The 19,036-nt window shown below is 41.8% G+C and overlaps 1 protein-coding gene across 15 annotated transcripts in view; it reads right to left on the bottom strand.

The window, feature by feature from the left end:
• The window catches only part of GALNTL5 (polypeptide N-acetylgalactosaminyltransferase like 5), a 75,917-nt gene that overhangs the window by 15,228 nt on the left and 41,653 nt on the right, over positions 1-19,036 (bottom strand). For 12 of the 15 annotated variants that reach the window (XM_053608677.1, XM_053608678.1, XM_053608680.1 and 9 more), the window contains 3 exons: positions 15,056-15,222; positions 11,356-11,478; positions 1,994-2,243 (listed from right to left, as the gene is read on the bottom strand). In XM_053608677.1, the coding sequence (XP_053464652.1) occupies positions 1,994-2,243; positions 11,356-11,478; positions 15,056-15,222 (540 nt within the window). Of the gene's footprint in view, positions 1-1,993; positions 2,244-11,355; positions 11,479-15,055; positions 15,223-16,628; positions 16,796-19,036 lie in introns of all 15 variants that reach the window. The other 3 variants (XM_053608683.1, XM_053608684.1, XM_053608681.1) reach the window with 3 other exon arrangements.

Below are 19,036 nucleotides of genomic sequence, written 5' to 3'. Positions count from 1 at the left end.
CAGAACAACCAGGAAGCTCCCAGGGTGGGGCCAAAGACTAGAGTATCCAATTTACAAGTTGGAAGGTCTAGGACAAGGCTGAGTGTGGTGTTAATGACACACATCTTGGTTTCTGTCCATAACGCCTGACTCATAACTCGCATAGTCCTTGTTACAGTGTTGGGGCACCTTAGGCCTCAGGAGCAGCCTCAGGAATCTGACCTTCTCTTGCCCCCACTTCCACCTGCCCAAGGCAGGACTCGAATCTGACTATGGGTTATAAGGAATTCCTGCCTTAAACCCGGGAGAAAGGAATGCGGTTCAGAGAGAGCAGAAAGAATCAGCACAGACGGGCCTGGCTGGGTGTGGGACACATCCTTTTTGCCTAATCATGTTTTGACACACTTGCCTGTGCTTCAGTCATGGATGAGTAATGAAGTTGCCGTAAATGGCCCCACGGATAGATTTCAAGGAGCTTCCAGAGCGCTGAACCGGAAGGTGAACAAGAACTCAGACCCTGTCCTCTGTACCTCTCCATCTGTATACATCTTCTTTGTATGCTTTTGAAGATATCCTTTGTAATAAACTGGGAAATGTAAGCAAATGTTCTGTGAGCTGCTCTAGCAAATTGTCCCAAAGAGGAGATCCTGGGATCTGTAATTTGAAGCAGGTCCATCAGAAGTTCCCAAGGCCCAGACGTGTGGCTGGTACAAAGGAGGGGTCAGTCTTGGGGACTGAGCCCTCAATTTGTGGGACCTGACGCTTTCTGGGTAGACAATGCTGGAATTGAAATAAAGGACACCCAGCAGGTGTGTTGGGGAAATGCCCACATTTTGTCACAGAAGTCTTCTCTGTTGATAGCTATGGTGTGGAGTTTAGAGAAAAGCACAACAATTATAAAATAGCTAACATTTATATATTCATTTAATTATCACCACAAACTTTTGAAGTACTATTCTCCAGATAAGAAAATAAGTCATAGAGAAGTTAAATAACTTGTGTAAGATCACACAGCTCTAGCTAAATCAGAATAGAGGTAAAGATCAAGGACCTGCTTAGCTAAAGTGTTAGAAAGTTTACTCACATGATTTGTGACTCAAAAAGTTTAATAGCAAGAGATGAGAAGTGAGTCTGGTGTCAACATATGTGCAGTAACTGACCAGGGGAAAGCCCCTTCAAAGATAGCTGCATAAATGAAGTTAAAAGTTACAGCATATGCATTTTGAAAAATGAACTGAGAATTAAAAGCAGATGCAATTATTCTCACATTTTCCAAGATTAATAATCTAGGAGAATCAGGTTCGTCTCAACCTATGAAATTACAAATGGAAACACTTGGCCAAATTATTTTATATATGAATTTGGCAAAGTTGTCTACTTCTGGGCCATCCGCAGTGTTGGTCTTTTGTTCATCAATCAACGTACAACTTGCTCCTAAGAAGAAAGTTCGGGTTCTAAAGATGGGCATCTGAAATCAGAGGAGTACCAACCATTGTGGTTATCTGAAATGGGGTGAGACATACATTTTCAGCTGAAGGAAGTTAAAATCTATCAAATTTTGGCTCCGTGCCTGTAGCTGACACAGCCAGGATGCCAGCCACATACACCTGAGCTGGCAGGGTCGAATCCAGCCCGGGCCCGTCAAACAACAATGACAACTACAACCAAAAAATAGCCGTGCGTTGTGGCAGGAGCCTATAGTCCCATCTACTTGGGAGGCTGGGGCAAGAGAATCGCTTAAGCCCAGGAGTTGGAGGTTGCTGTGAGCTGCGATGCTACAGCACTCTACCCAGGGCGACGGCTTCGGTTCTGTCTCAAAAAAAAAAAAAAAAAAAAAAAAAAACTATCAAATTCTATTACTGTATTAAAGACTTCTAGAAATAAATAACAAAACATTTCTTTTCATTAAGCCCAAGAGAAATTGCAGGAATAATCTCTAAAAGTGAAAGGTGCTTTCCCCCCACCAGGTTCCAATGCATATACACTATTTCCTTAAAATCTGAAGAAATCTCACCGGATTGGATTAATAGGTCTGTCTGGTCCATCCATCTCATAAGAGAAAACATTATCCCATTTGAATTGCAGGTCCCAGTCAAAGGCTCCCCTTACAACAGGAGAGGGCCGATACTCCAGGGTGGTCCCATCAATGACATCTATCAGAGGGCACACCACCGTTTTGCGGTCCTTGGCAATGGAGTAGAGCAAGGGCTCCAGCCAGCCTCTGTTCACCTCACAGTGGCTGTCCAGGAACACCAGGACATCCCCTGAGGAGGCAAGAACAGGGTCCTGTTAGATCACAGGGATGAAACACAAGGCACACAAACCAAAGTTCAGTGCAATTAGTGTTGGTTGATTATATACTATATAATATGTATTTGGGCCAGGCATGGTGTAATCCTAGCACTCTGGGAGGCCAAGGCAGATGGATTGCCTGAGCTCATGGGTTCCAGACCAGCCTGAGCCAGAGCAAGACCTTGTCTCTAAAAATAGCCAGGCGTTGTGGCAGGTGCCTGTGGTCCCAGCTACTTGTAGGCTGAGGCAATAGAATCACTTGAGCTCAGGAGTCTGAGGTTGCTGTGAGCTATGATGCCACAGCACTCTACCCAGGGCAAAAAAGTGAGACTCTGTCTCAAAGAAATAAAAAGAAAGATATTTGTTTTTGGCTCTTAAATGCTTTCAGTTTCAAAGAAGAGAAACTGAATACACACACATACACACATACTTTATTATGCACAAAAATGTGGGACATATGTGCCACAGATGTTCAGAGGAGGCCAATGGACTGTGGATAAGCAGGTGGAACTAAACTGGACCTTAATATTAAAAAAAAAAAAAAGATTATAGCTTGGCCTTCACTGATCAACTTACTTTAGCAAATTTTCACTGAGAGGATGCCTTCTCAGGCATCGAGTTTGGTGCTTTGGATGCAAAGATGCATAATTACTTTTGCTCTTGAGTTCAAGCTTTAGCAAGGGCATATTTTCCTTAGAAGACGTGGGTCACGGGCATGGTTAAGGTAAAGAACATGACGTGTGTTGTCAAAGTACATTGTATGGGCTCATGTTGGAAAGGACTTCAAAACTCAGATAGCTGAGTTTTAGACTTTTTCTATACACAATGTAAAATCATTAGGAAAGTATAAAAAAAAATCCCATGTTTGGATCAGAAGACATAATATTGTGAGAATAGCAAAAATCCCCAAATCATTCTACAGATGTAGTGCAATCGCTATCAAAATCCCAGCAGGTTCTTTTTGTAGAAATTGATCCTAAAATCTATATGGAAAGGTAAGGGACTCAAATTAGCCAAAACAGTCTTAAAAAAAAAAATTTCATGAAGTTCCTGATTTTAAGACTTCCTGCAAAACAACAATAATCGGAACAGTGTAACACTGGAGTAAGGATAGACACATAAAGACCAAAGAAATAGAACTGAGTGTACAGTAATAACTGTTTGTTTATGGTCAATTGATTTTTCACAAGGGCCCCCCCCCAAAAAAAAAATCAGTGGATAAAGCATAGTCTTTTCTTTTTTTTTTTTTTTTGTGTTTTTTTTTTTTTTTGGCCGGGGCTGGGTTTGAACCCGCCACCTCCGGCATATGGGACCGGCGCCCTACTCACTGAGCCACAGGTGCCGCCCAAAAGCATAGTCTTTTCAATAAATGGTGCTGAAACAACTGGATATCTGTAGGCAAAAGAATGAAGTTGGAACCCTGCTTCAAACCATACTCAAAAATTTAGTCAAATACATCATAGACCTAAGGTAAAAGCTTAAACTATAAAACTCAGAAGATGCAAATTGATCAAGGGGTTAGGGAAAAGAAAGAAAACTCAGAAGAAAACACTGGCATTTTATGACCTCAGTTTGGGCCAATGGTTTCTTAGATATGACACCAAAAGTCCAAGTGACAAAAGAACAAATACATAAATTGGACTTCAACAAAAATAAAGACTACAGAAACCATCAAGGAAGTGAAAAAAACCAAATGCACAAAATAGGAGAAGGCATTTGCAAATCATAAATCTAATGAAGGATTTGCGTCCAGATACGTAAAGAACTCTTGCAACTCAGTCATAAAAAGACAAATAACTTGATTTAAAAATGGGCAAAGGACTTAAATTGACATTTATTCAAAGAAGATATATAAATGGTTCCCAAGCACATGAAAAAGTATTTGCTATCATCGGTCATTAAGGAAATGTTAACCAAAATCACAACAAGATGTCACTTCTCCCCCACTAGGAAGGTGAGAATAAAAAAGACAGACTTGCTATTGGAGTGCTGGTGAAGTTCTGGAGGAACTGGAATGCTGAGCAGTGTTGATGGGAGTGGTGGGTGAGAGGGGAGGAGACGAGGGAAGGAGAGTTCCTTCTTGCTGGGGCTTGTGCTTAGATAGCACGGTGCCCTCTGAGTTGAATTCTCCTGTCAGAATGTGGCCAGCATGATAATTTTTGGGACCCCCTGCCTTCCCAACCCTGCTGGTCGCTTACCTGCAGTTCCCACAAACTAGGCAAATGCAGTCTATTCTGGGGGCCGGTTTCTCTCCTCAGCTCCTGTGGGTCCCACGTTTTCCCTCCAGCTTCCCCTCTGCTGAGACCTGTCCCTTCTGGACAGTCACGTTGGGCACCATCTCAGATGACCTCTCTCTCTCTCACTCACACATTACTTGCACAAGCTCTGCCGTGAATACAGATGCTAACCTAGAAGCAAGCAGCCTTTTTCTGCTGCCAGCCACCTCCAACTCACATGAGTTCACTTCTCCTCCACCTTGGCATTTTCCTAACTTACTTGTATTGATGTCTGAGAATGTGCTGACTCTCCAGTGCAGGGAACTCAGATCAAGTTCCCCTTACCAGGCTTCAACCAGCAGCTTTCTCCCCAAATCTCCTCTAATCTCCAACAATCTGACTCAGTGTGACTCAGTTGTCTTATTGGTTCTCTATATTTATTTTGAAGTGTGTCACAGTCACTCTGAAACTCACTTCAGAATATAATATCTGTTATCTTCTTGCCTCAACCAAAATGAGCTAATTTTTTCATACTATTGGCAGCACACACAGTTTTACCCTTTGCATTTTCTACCTAAAATAGCTTCTATACTATTACATAATAGTATTAGTATTTAAAAACCCTATCTGCTAATTTTATTTTCTACATCTGGACCCCCCCTAAAGACATAGAAATGGCTAACAAACACATGAAAAGATGCTCAACATCATGTGTCACCAAGGAAATACAAATTAAAACCAATGTGAGGTACCACTTCACACTCTATGATGGCTAGAATTAAAAAAATGGAACATAGGCCAGACACGGTGGCTCACGCCTGTAATCCTAGCACTCTGGGAGGCTGAGGTGGGAGGATCCCTTGAGCTCAGGAGTTTGAGACCAGCCTGAGTAAGAACAAAATTCCCCTCTATGTAAGAAAAAAAAAAAAGGAAAAAGGAAAAATGGAAAATAATAAGTGTTGTTAGGGATGTGGAGAAATTAGAACTTTTCTACATTGCTGGTAGGAATGTAAGTGGTGCAATGAAAACATTTTGGCAGCTCCTCAATAAAATAAACATAGAATTACCACATAACCAAGCAGTTCCACTCCTAGGTACATACCCAAAAGAATTCAGACAAACACGCGTACATGCATATTAACGGCAATATGGAAGCAGCCCAAACAGCCATCAACAGATGATTGGAGAAACAAACTGTGTGCATTAGAAAGTGGAATGTTAGGAATAAAGTACTGACACATCTATAATGTGGATGACCTTCGAAAACATTACGCTCAATAAAAGAAGCCAACACAAAAGACCTTATGTTGTATGATTCCATTTCTTTGCAATGTCCAGAATGTGGTATGCAAAATCTATGTCAGGGAATTTACAGAGAATCTATGTTTAAGTAAATGATCAATTTTTGTGAAATATGTTAAGCATTTACATTTAGTTCTCACTACCCATTTGTTAAACCCAGCCATTGGGATTTTGTTAAAAAAAAAAATCTGAAGTAACAATACTATTCAAGTTTCTAGTTTTCAGCCAGGCGTATGTTATTCAGAAGGCTGGGGTAGGAAGATCACTTGCGGCCAGGAGTTTGAGAGTAGCCTGGGCAACATAGTGAGGCTCCCATCTCTACAAAAATTGTTTAAGAACTGGCTGGGAGTGATGGTCACACACCTGTAGTCCCAGCTACTTGGGAGGCTGAGGCAGGAGCATGGCTTGAACCCAGGAGTTGGAGGCTGCAGTAAGCTATGATCTCACCATCGCACTCCAGCCTAGGCAACAGAGCATGACCCTGTATTTAAACAAACAAACAAACACCCTCAAAAAACTCTACTGTAGCATTGCAGGTTGTGTCCCACTCGGCAAAAGATATCTTTAAGTTCTAACCCCCAGAACCCGAAAATGTGACTTAATTTGGAAACGGAGTCTGTGCAGATATAATCCTTACTGTGGTAGAGTGGACCCGGAATCCAATGTGACTGGTGTCCTAAGAAGAGGGTAAGAGACACAGAAAGACACATAGAAAGAACCTCAGGTGACAAGAGAGGAAAGGACTGGAGGGCTGTAGCTGCAAGCCACGGGGTGACAGCCACGGCCAGAAGTTGGAAGGAGCGAGGAAGGAGCCTCCCTACAGGTTAAAAGGGAGCATGACTAGGCCCGCACCCTGATTTTGGACTACTGGCCCCCCAGAACTGTGGGAAACTATATTTCTGTTGTTTTAAGCCGCTCGGTTTGTGATACCTTGTTATAATAGCATCCTGGGAAACTAATATAGGTAAACATAGTAAGGCAAATTTCAGAATTATTCTCATGAAGTCAGAAACAGGAAAGGTATGCCTACGAGCTCTGCTCTTAATCAACATTTGAGGAGGAAGAAAGGAAAACTGTCTATTTTCAGTTGAAAATGCAAGACAATCTACCAAGTAACCAATAACAATTAAGAGAGTTTACTGTGGCTTCCAGTGACAAGATCATGTACACAAAGTATCTTTCTTCCTGTTTACCAGTGATAGTTAGAAAATGTAAGAGCATTCTCCCAATCACAATTTGAAAAAGAACAACAACAACAAAATCAAGATAAATGGGGAAAAATCTCTGCACATAGTATCTATGGAAAAAATGACAAAACATTATCAAAAGAAGATAGAAGTAGATCTGAATAAATGTCCATGGATGGGAACACTTATTGAAAAGATGTAAATTTATTTTTCTTAATGTTTAAAGTTAATCCTGAATACACAGTAGTTATACATACTTATGGGATTCGTGTTATATTGTTACACAAACATACAATGTCTAATGAACAGGTCAGGTTTAATGGGCCCCAAAATACAGTTAGATAGAAAGAATGAGAGCTGGAATTTGGAACACAGTAAGGTGATTATAGTTAACGATAATTTATTATGGCTCAGTGCCTGTAGCAGGGTAGTTATGGCACCAGCCACAGACACCCAGGCTGCTGTGTTCACCCGGCCCAGGCCAGCTATTTCGATGATGAAAACAGCAACAACAAAAAATAGCCAGGCGTTATGGCGGGCGCCTGTAGTCCCAGCTATTCGGGAGGCTGAGGCAAGAGACTCGCTTAAGCCCAAGAGTTTGAGGTTGCTGTGAGCTGTGACGCCACGGTACTCTAACCGAGGGCGACATAGTGAGACTCTGTCTCAAAAAAACAGAAAGAAAGAAAACACAATAATTTATTATATATTTCAAAATAACTAAAAGAGTGGAATTGGAGTGTTCCTAACACAAAGAAATGATGAATGCTTAAAGTGACAGATATCTCCCGCATTTTAATCTATAATCTCAATGCAATTCCAATGAAAATCTCAACAAATACTTCATAGAATTTGATAAGCTGATCCTAGCTAACACCATTTTGTAGACTGAAGTAGAAAGATTTGTCCTACAGACATTATTATGAAGAGGATAGAAAACCTTCATATCAAGAAGATACAAAAACTTCTTATCAAGCTATACTAATCAAGAGAATGTATGATTAGCCTAGAAATAAAAAAACACCGTAGTAGAGCAGAAGACAGAAGGCAAAATAGACCCAGGAATATAGGGACATTTGACAAATGGTGGAGTAGCATCGCAACTCGGGAAGGAAGGATGGACTGGCCAGTGAGTGGTGTGGGGACAACCGGCTAGTCATAAAGAAACAATTACATTAGATTCTGACTTCACACCATTCCCAGAACAATCAGTTCCAAGTGGGTTTACAGTAAATACAAAACCCAAAATATTTTTAATTGTAGAAAAAATTAGAAATGAATATCATCCTGACCTCAGAGTAAGGAAGGATTTCTTCAACAAGACACAGAATGCAAGATAAATAGGAATAAATCTTTGTACATACTAGGTATGGAGAAAACAGCAAAACATCATCAAAAGAGTAGAAAAGTAGATCTGAATAAAATGTCCGTGGATGGGAACAGGGACATTGATGAATGTGATTATTTTATTACTTAAGTGATTTTTTTTTGGGGGGGGGGATACAAGATCTTACTCTGTCACCCAGGCTAGGCTGCAGTGGTGTAGTCATAGCTCACAGCAACCTCAAAGTCCTGGGCTCAAACCATCCTCCTGACTCAGCTTCCTGAGTAGCTGGGATTACAGGCACCTGCCAGCACACCTAGCTAATTTTTCTACTTTTTGTAGAGACAGGGTCTCATCTTGCTCCAGCTGGTCTTGACCTCCTGGCCCCAAATAATCCTCTCACTTTGGCCTCCCAAAGTGCTAGGATTATAGGTGTGAGCTACCGTGTCTGGCCTGTTATTTAAGTCTTAAACCATTTGGTTTATGATGCTTTGTTATGGCAAACTAATACAAGTAAACATAATAATTAAATGAAACTTCAGAATTCTCCTGATGAAGGCAGGAGTAGGGAAAGCATACATCAAAAATATCTAAGGGTACAAGTGCAACAGAGGTTTGCTTCTCCTCATTTGGAAGTCAAAATCGGGGTTCCTGACTGTGGACAGTTCTCCTTCAGGGGTCCTCCGGGGTCACAGCTTGCTGTAGGCTCTTCAGCACATAGCCTCCAAGGTCACTGTAGTGATCACCTAGTCAGCCAGAACAGGAAATAAGTTGTAGAGGGACAAGCCAGCTTCCTAGGAGCCTTGGTCAGGAAGTGGCATGTGTTCCTTGTACTCCTGTTCCATGGCTAAACTTAGTCACAGGGTCATTCTCATTGAAGGGAGCTAGAGTCCCCCTTCTGTGTCCAACTAGAGAAAATGGAATTTCCAGCGAACTGAAAGACTTAAAAGTTTCTGCTCAACATAAGACACCATCAACAAAGAAGGAAATATAAGCCATAGACGAGGGAAGGATATTCTCAGTGTACCTAAGATTCATGCGACACATACAAAAGGCACTATTAATCAACAATAAAACGACAAACTCAGTAGAAAAGTTGGCAAAGGACAGCCGCAAATTCACAGAAAAATGATCTGTAAACAATCTATAAAAATAAGAAAATGTACTTATAATGCTAGTAGCGCTGACAAAAGAAAGGATGCACAAAAAACGTTGTGTTTCCCCCCCCTTTACAAAAAACATTGAACTCTGGCACTGGTTAGAAAGACTAGTGTTACCCAGCTCTGGTGGCAGAGAAAGGGCACTCTTGTCTACATGATGGGTCTGTTAATTGGTGCAAACTTTTCCGGACAATTTGGCAGTATCTATCACAATTTAAAGTAAGAATTCCTTTTTACCCAGCAATTCCACGCTTGGTAATTTATCCCATAGACATAATTGCACATTTGCACAAAGATAAATGCGTAAAAATTGTCAGTGCCATATTTTTTGGTAATAGTAATAAAACTTACTAATTTAGAAGGGGCTAAACAAATTATGATGATCAATTGTAAAATCCGTATGGAATACTGTACAATGCAGCAATTACAAACCAAGGTAAGTCCTGAGTAGTCATGTCAAAAGTTCCAAAACATTAAAAATAAATTAAAAGAGTAAGTCTCAGGACAATACAGATAGTGTGACTCCATGTGTTTAAAAATCCTTGAAACTAGGGCGGCGCCCTACAGGCGCCTCAGCGGGTAGGGCGCCGGTCCCATATGCCGGAGGTGGCGAGTTCAAACCCAGCCCCGGCCAAAAAAAAAAAAAAATCCTTGAAACTGTGTGCATCAACATTTATATAAATGCATCAAAGCAAAGGCCTGAAATAATACACACCATATGGTGTTAGTGGTTTGTCTTGAGTTTTGGACAATGAATATTATCTTTGTAGTTAAATGAGAGAGTGTCTCCCCTGATTGGGCCAACTTGGAATAAGAGAATTAAATTTTTCTTTTTTCTTTTTTTTTTTTTTTTTTGCTTTTCACTCAATAAGGAGGTGTTCCCTGCTAAGGAGTTGGGACATTTCATTAGATTGCTATGTGGCCTGATGAAATGCCCTTACAAAAGGATTCCTCTCCCTTGGTTCTAGTTTAATGCTCTGCAAACACCTCTCTGATGTCAGGGACTTGATTAGGCAGCATGGACCCTCAGTGAGCAGCTCTGTTGATGGTCATGGCTCACAGCCCTCCTGTGGGCTGGCTGTGGCTGTCATGTTCAAGGTGATGTCTCCTCCCAGGGGAGGACGGTACTCACATCCAGTGACTGCTGCCTGCCTGGTCCCCTTACCTGAATCCGAGACCTCTCTGAACAGCTTTTGCTGGCAGCCCTGAGAGTGTGCTGTTCAGAGCTCCCTTCAAGAGAACCTGCTGTAAGGAGCACATTTGACAATTTCCTGCTGCCAGAGATTGGGATCTACTGCAGCCGATGCCGGGACACACACTGTCCGAGGTGCTCCCACCCAGTGACTAAGCACAGTGCTTGTGTTTAGGGACAGTAAAAATGGGTCTTCTCACTCTGCAGTCTTTGTACCTGTGTCCCCACCACCGGCCAAGCCTTTCTGAAAAGCACGCCCTAGGCGGAAGCTCTTCTAGGTAAACCCCGTCCTGCTCTGGTTCCCTCCGCAGGCATCAGGCCACAAGCTTCCGCCCTCACTGCTTCCTCTCTCTTTTATCCTTCATGGACCTCTCCTGCAATAAACTTTCTCTGGTCACATAGCACCCCCCACATGGCACCCCACCTCTGAGCTGGTACCTGGGGAGCTCAGGCTGTGACATGGGCTAACAATGTGGTCCCTTTAAAAGAAAATCTTTATTCAAAATAAGAAATTGTGAAGTGGAATACTTCCAGCAGAAAAAGAAGATGAAAGGTTCATAGGGCTGGAATGTATTAACACTCTTCTGATGAAGCTGGAGGAGACACGGAGGGTCTCTCTGGATCACTTGTGCATGGGTTTATTCCTGCACAGAAAGGAGGATCTTGGTGGCAAGTGACCGGCCCCCGGCCCCAAGAATGTGCCTACCTGACGCCCGAGCCGCTCCAATCATCCTTCCTCGAATCAGCCCCTCTCTCTTTTTGTTTCTTATTAATCTAATCTTTCCTCGAAAAACTTCCAAGACGTAGTCAAGTTTTCCTTTCAAATCATCTGGAAAAATATCCAATATTTGACCATGTATACATTGCAACTATGGAGATTTAAAACAATTAGCATCATGACTGGTTTCTAAAAACCATGCCATTCCACAAAGTTCTAACTTTATTTTTGAGACAGAGTCTAGCTCTGTTGCCCAGGCTGGAGTACAGTGGCATCATCACAGCTCGGTGCAACCTCAAACTCCTGGGCTTAAGGTAGCCTTCTGCCTCAGCCTCCTGAGTATCGGGGACTATAGAGACCCATCACCATGCCTGGCAAATTTTTCCGTTTTTTTGTAGAGATGGGATCTGACTTTTGCTCAGGCTGGTCTTGAACTTCTGGCCTCAAGCAATCCTCCCACCTCAGCCTCCCAGAGTGCTATCATTACAGGTGTGAACCATCCCACCCAGCCAGAAGTTCTAACTTTAAAAGGAAATTTTATCCTATGTAAGGGGGAGGGGAAAAGGCGATTCATCATCAAAATCAACTATAAATATTTTTCTGGGCATAAGTTATAGAGCTGACTCCACCACTAACTATGCTAATCATACTACAAACAGCCATGCTTCTTACGCTGCAGTAACTCTCAGGCAAGTTAACAAATGGCTGGAGCCTTTGTTTCCCCAGCTCTGAGAAGGGCTGGGTACTGTGTTCCAGGCAGCACTCCAGCGGAAGGAAGAAATACATCACCCAGCACAGAGCCTGGTCCCTAACGGTCACTTAGTGTCTTCAGGTTAATATGATGACAAAGGAGCCTGGCACCAGGTGAGATGGAGGGACCCTGATGAAGTCAAAACTCTTCCATCTCATGAACTGATCAGGAGGCTGGGATCAATGTGAGCAGGTTCACAGAAATCTTGGCAGAAGGAGGGATCTCCTTGTTTCTAGAAAGAAACAGCGACATGGCTGCACAGCTGCACTTGCAGGGTGGGGCAAGTGTCTGCAAGCAGGTGACTAGCATCCAGGCCATGGGAGTCAGCCCTTGAGGGAGATAAAGGCAGTAACTGCTGCCATGAAGTGGGGGGCCTTGTGTTTTTTAGAAGATGGTCATGCTGTTGGGGCTTGCAGTCAAGAGGGGCTTGCAGTCAAGAGAGGCTAGCACTGGGGAAAAAGTGGATAGCAGCAATTCACTCAGTGGGAACAGTTCCCTGGGCCTCTGGGCCTGCTCCTCCCAGCTGAGGACATCTATCAGCAAGGCCTTCTGGTGCCAGCTGGGAAAGACAGACCTCAGTTCAACAAGCTGCCCTGCAACCTCTGATGAAGGCATTGCGAATTAAAGGAAAGTGTCTGTACTGAACTCCATCAGAACATAGAATGCCCTTATTCCTGTGTTTGAGGCTCTGCATGGGTCAAAGGCTAAGCGAGGAGAAACAGAGGTGTCTGGACTGACAGCACGCCTACACCTTGGCCATCCGTACCTTCCCTGTAGTGTCTTAGAAGTTATGCACGATACGCAGAATGTATGAGCAGATCAGATGTTACTGACTGGACATTTGTGCCCCCCAAATTCTTTTTTTTTAATTATTATTAAATCATAGCTGTGTACTTTAATGAGATCATGGGGCACCATACATTGGTTTTATAAACCGTTTGACACATTTTCATCACACTGGTTAACATAGCCTTCCTGGCATTTTCTTAGTTATTGTGTTAAGACATTTATATTCTACATTTACTAAGTTTCACATGTACCCTTGTAAGATGCACCGCAGGTGAATCCCACCAATCACCCTCCCTCCGCCCATCCTCCCCCCTCCCTCCCCTTCCTCTCCCCCTTCCCCCTATTCTTAGGTTATAACTGGGTTTTAGCTTTCATGTGAAAGCTATAAATTAGTTTCATAGTATGGCTGAGTACACTGGATACTTTTTCTTCCATTCTTGAGATACTTTGCTAAGAAGAATATGTTCCAGCTCCATCCATGTAAACATGAAAGAGGTTAAGTCTCCATCTTTCTTTAAGGCTGCATAATATTCCATGGTGTACATATACCACAATTTATTAATCCATTTGTGGATCGATTGTGCCCCCCAAATTCATATGTTGAAATATGATCCTCAATATGGTGGTATTTGGAGGTGGGCCCTTGTGGGGGTGGGGGGGGTGTAGGTCCTGGGAATGGAGCCCTCATGAATAAGATCAGTGCTCTTATGAGAAGAGACCAGAGAGCTTGCTTGCCCTTGTCCCTTGATATGAGGACACAGCAATAATGATAGCTGTCAACCAGGAAGAGGGCTCTCACCAAGAACTTGCTCTGCTGGGCATCCTGATCTTGGACTTCCAACTTCCAGCACGGTGAGAAGTAAATGTTTATTGTTTAAACCACCCTGTTAATGGTATTTTGTTATAGCAGCCACGCTAACTCATGGTGTGGTTCTAAAAGGCAAGGGGAAGTGTCCCTTGGTCATTTCTGGAACTGTATCCTCATGGCAGGATCCTTACGCTTCTGGGGGAGTCACGCCTGGCAGGTCATCCACCTTGTCCCCTGCTTGTGGCTTCCTTGGTGGCTTCTTGCCTCGTCAGTTGCCAAACACGTTGCTTGGTGCTCCTGAACAGATGAGGCGGCAAGGGTGGCGTGGGCGTCAGGGGCCAGGCCGTCTCTACACTCTCCCCACACGGGAGACTAGAAATAAACCGTCCGGTCCCCTCAGGCTGGGATTGAGCTGCGTAACACCCTACTCACACTCAGGAATGGCCCGAGCCCCTCCCCGCAGGGCGGGCCTCTTGGGGTGTCTTCTTTTTCTCTCCTGCCTGATCCTCTTCCTCCTGTTTCTCCTCATCTTATACCTTCCCAGCTCGTAGCGGGTCAGGTTCACAGTGGGTTGGATGGACTTTCAGGCTGAAACGCATCCCATACTGACATCATTGCTTGGGTACTCCTGGCTTCCCTATGGTTTGTATTCAGTCATAAAATAGAGAACTAATTTCAAATTCTAAGTGCGGTTAAGCAGATTTGGTGCTAGTATCACAATTCCTTAAGACCAATAAGCACTCAATTGCAATTGGTATGATTAGAATCCCCTCATGTGAAGTTCCTAGATCATCATTTCCCTGCCTTAAGCCCTTAATAGCTCCCTGTATTCTCAAGAAAAAATTCAGACAATGCCCTTCATGAGCAGTTCCCTGTTATACCTCTGGTTTTATGCCCACCCCTCCAACTCTATACTCACGCATGAACTACATAAAATACACAACTCGCTGTGTATGCTCTTGCCTCAGGGCCTTTACAATGCTGTTTCCTAAATCTAAAACACCTTCTCTTTCCTCTCTACCTAGATAGCTCCGACTCATTCTTCAGATCTCAGTCGAGATGTCACTTCTTCCTGCAGGGATCTCTCAAGGTGAGGTTGCTGCCCCTATGTTTACTTCACGGAAGGGCTGCATCTCCCCTGCCCCATCCGCTCCCCAGGACCCCAAGCACCACAAGCACATGGACTGGACCCAACATATCCACCAGTGCACCGGGAGCCCCTGGTGCAGTGCCTGCCTCAGTACCCACCAACAATATTCTGTGTATAAAATAAATCCTCAAGTGCCATCAGAGAGAGCACCACCTTCAAAGTAGATTAGATAATCAGCGATCCATCTTACCAAATTCACTCATGTCATCTACCAAAATAATTTCTTCAAGTAAATCGCCTGGAGTGAGATTCACAATACTGAACATTGTCCGAAACAAGGCATTAAATTCTTCATTATGGAAGCAGATGATGACACTGGCAGTGGGCAGGTGGACTGGGTAGCGGTTTTGAAGACACCTGCAGACATGAATGAAAGGAAGAAAACGATCCATCTTAAAGCCTTGGCTGTTTGGAGTATCGGTCAACCCCCCGTCCTTATCTCATCTTTTTTCCTTCAATGTCGTGATAACAACATGACAGGGCATCTAAAAATACAAAAATTAAGACACAAAGATTTCTTTAACTTACGTTGTTATAATACCTGAATCATTCCCTGCTCCTTGCTACTGGTAATACCTGCTCTTTTCCTGAGACTTTCTTTGGTAATCTTAGTTATATTTCAAACACAGTGTAAACACAAATTCTATTTATATTTTGGTGCCTGTTATAAAAATGAATTATTAGAGTCATACACATGGAAAGGTTCACATTAACTTTATTGTAGTACTTTCAAAGAAAATTCTGTTATATTTATGGTATCTGTTATAATACAAAAGCATAGTGGATGTGGTTATTATTGGATTTCTTCCAAGTCCTTTTTTCCCCTGTTTTTCTTCTCTTTTCTTTTTTTTTTTTTTGAGGCAGTTACACTCTGTGACAGGCTAGAGTACAATGGCATCATCATAGCTCACTGAAACATTACACTTCTGGGCTCCAGCAGTCCTCCTGCCTTGGCCTGGGATTACAGGTGTGAGCCACCATATTTCCCTGCCCCCGCCCCTCTCCTGCCTCTTCCAAGGACTTAACAAAAAAATAAATAAATAAAATAAAATAATTTTTGTGCACATGAGGGAAGAAATAGAAACTGAATTCTAGTACTATTAATTACTATTAATTACAGTTCGAATTGCTATATTATTTGGTTGTATTTCAAAATATTTTAGTTGTGAATTTCAGAAACCTCTGCGAGCTAACTGAAACAGAAAAAGGGAGATAAATTGTAAGATGACTCAAACGTCTCACAGGACCTAGTTGCAGAAAGGCAGCTGGGCTGGGCACAGAATAGCGACGCCAGAAATAAATCCATGAATTTATGGTCAATTGATTTTTGGTGTCAAGGACATATTGTGGGGGAAATGACAGTCTGTTCAATAAATGGCATGGCAAAAACTGGATATCCACATGCGTCATAATAAAATTTGACCCTTATCTCACACCACATAGAAAAACCATCTCAAAATGGATTAAAAACTTAAACAGACCACTTAAAACTATTAGAAGAACACATAGGGGGATAAAACTCCATGACCTTGATCTGGGAAAGTTTGGATTTGAGCCCAAAAGCACAGACAACAAAAGCAAAAATGGATAAGTGGGATTACATCAAATTAAAAACCTTTTATACAGCAAAGGAAACAATCAGCAGAGTGAAAAGACAATCTACAGAATGGGAGAAAATATTTGCAAACCATACCTCTGATAAAAGATTACTACCCAAAATATATAAGGAACTCAAACAACTCAATAATAAGAAAACAAATAACCTGATTAAAAAAAAATCAGCAAAGGACCTGAGCAGACATCTTTCAAAAGAAGACATACGAATGGCCAATAAGTGTGTCAAAAGATGGTCAACATCTGGGCGGTGCCTGTGGCTCAAGGAGTAGGGCGCTGGTCCCATTTGCCGGAGGTGGTGGGTTCAAACCTAGCCCCGGCCAAAAACCAAAAAAAAAAAAAAAAGATGGTCAACATCACTAACCATCAGGGACATGCAAATTAAAACAATGAGACATCACCTCACACCTGTTAGGATGGTTAGTATCAAGATAACAAGTAATGTCTAGTAATGTGGAGAAAAGGGAATCCTTGCACACTGTTGTTAGAAATATAACTTAAATAGCCATTATGAAGAACGGTATGTATGACCCAGAGCCCCACTTCTGGGCATATATCCAGGGGATATAGACTCAATGGGTGGGAGGGACACCTGCACGCCCATGCTCATTGCAGCATTTTTCACAATAGCCAAGACATGGACTCAATTTAAGTGTCCATCAATGGCTGATTGGATAAAGACAATGTAGTATATATACACAATGAAATACTATTCAGCCTTAAAAAAGAAGGAAATCTTGTCATTTGCAACAACATGGGTGAAACTAAATTCTGTTAAGTGAAATAAACCAGGCACAGAGGGACGGATGCCACGTGAGCTCACTCACATGCAGAACCTAAAATAATATATTATATGCTTGAAAATGGCAAAGGGAGTAGATTGTAAGTATTCTTACCACAAAAATGTTAAGTATGTGAGGTCATGCACGTGTTAATTAGCTCGATTTAGCCATTCCACAATGTATGTATGTATTAAAACATCATGTTGTACATCATGAATATACACGATTTTAATTTCTGATTAAAAATACAAACTAAGCTAAAAAAGCAAAGGCAATGCTGGAATAGAAATTTCATTTAATGAAATAATATGGTTACTATAATAATGTGCTTGGACCCAAGAGAGTAGTAGCTATTCTCAGCAATTAACGTGTATTTTAAACAAAGTAGTTTTCTTTGTATAGAATTGAATTTCCTAATAAATTAATATTTTTAATATTAAAACGGCCAAGTTTACTTCCCTTTTTGAACAACTATCTCTAAACTTTTTGTTTTTTCCTAACAAACAATCATGTGTTATAGAGAGTGGAAACAAAGGCAGTCAAACTATTTCAGAAAATGGGATTTACAGGGAAGGAATGGTGGCACAGAGAGAAATTCATAACCTAAAGGAATCAAAACAGACCTTCCTTTGTGGCAGTTAAATATTCAGTTGAGTAAAACATCATCCTCTAAATGAAATTCACATCGTGCTCCGTGGTTTGAGCATTAAATTATTTTCATTTTATTGTGATCCAGATGGATTGTGTGTAATTATGTACAATCACTACATCTTGAGTGTGCTATATCCTAAGTGCTATTTGTGGCTTTAAATATTTGTGTCACACACAAGTTGCAAAAAAAGCAAAATGGCCTCCCTTTCTCCTATTTCCCAGAACGTGACCTCTGTCTGTTTTACTGGAAGATGTCCATATTCCCTAAGTACTTCTCATTTGAAGAATGAGAATATCATCACTTTTTTACCTGGAAACAATCAGAACCTAAAAGATGTTAAAAAGGCATAAATGCTACAACCTGAATGAACCTTGAGGACCATATTCTGGGGGTGAAATAAGCCAGCCTCGAAAAAGACAATTCTGCTTAATTCTACCTACATGAGGTTCCTAGAGTGGTCAAATTCATAGAGACACAAAGTGGTTGCCAGGGGCTGGGAGGAGGTGAGAATGGGAAGTTGTTAATGGATGTAGGATTTCTGCTAGGGACAATAAAAAAGTTCTGGAGACGGATGGTGTACTGATGGATACACAGCAATGTGAATGTAAACACCACTAAATTGTAAGTTTAAAATGGTTAGACCGGTAACTTTTATGTTATATGTATTTTACCACACATTTTTAAAAAATGTATTAACACAAAGGATTAAAGGAACAGTTTCAGAAAAGCAGAATTTGAAGAAAAAATAGTTATCTGTCCAAGGCATTTCATTTCAGGAATGAATCCCCTTTGGCTAAAAGCTTTACTTGGTGACTTATTAAAAAGATCTGGGGATGACTCAATTCTTGGAAACCTCTGGAACACACTCTGTGCCAGTGGAGAAGATATTCTCTATACTGTAAGTGCTAGAATCTTGAAATAGAATCTTGACATTAGCTGACTTCAAACTCTTAACATAAGGTTCTATAAGACTCCTAATATGCTAAAATTAAAATTGCTAGTAACTGACTTTTAAAAATATAAGAAAACTAGCTGGGTGTGATGGTGGGTGCCTATAGTCCCAGCTACTCAGGAGGCAAGAGGATCTCTCGAGCCCAAGCGTTTGAGGTTGCTGTGAGCTATG

This window comes from Nycticebus coucang, chromosome 11 (assembly GCF_027406575.1).
Source record: "Nycticebus coucang isolate mNycCou1 chromosome 11, mNycCou1.pri, whole genome shotgun sequence".
Classification (NCBI taxonomy): Eukaryota; Metazoa; Chordata; class Mammalia; order Primates; family Lorisidae; genus Nycticebus; species Nycticebus coucang.
This window is presented reverse-complemented; position numbering and strand designations above follow the sequence as displayed.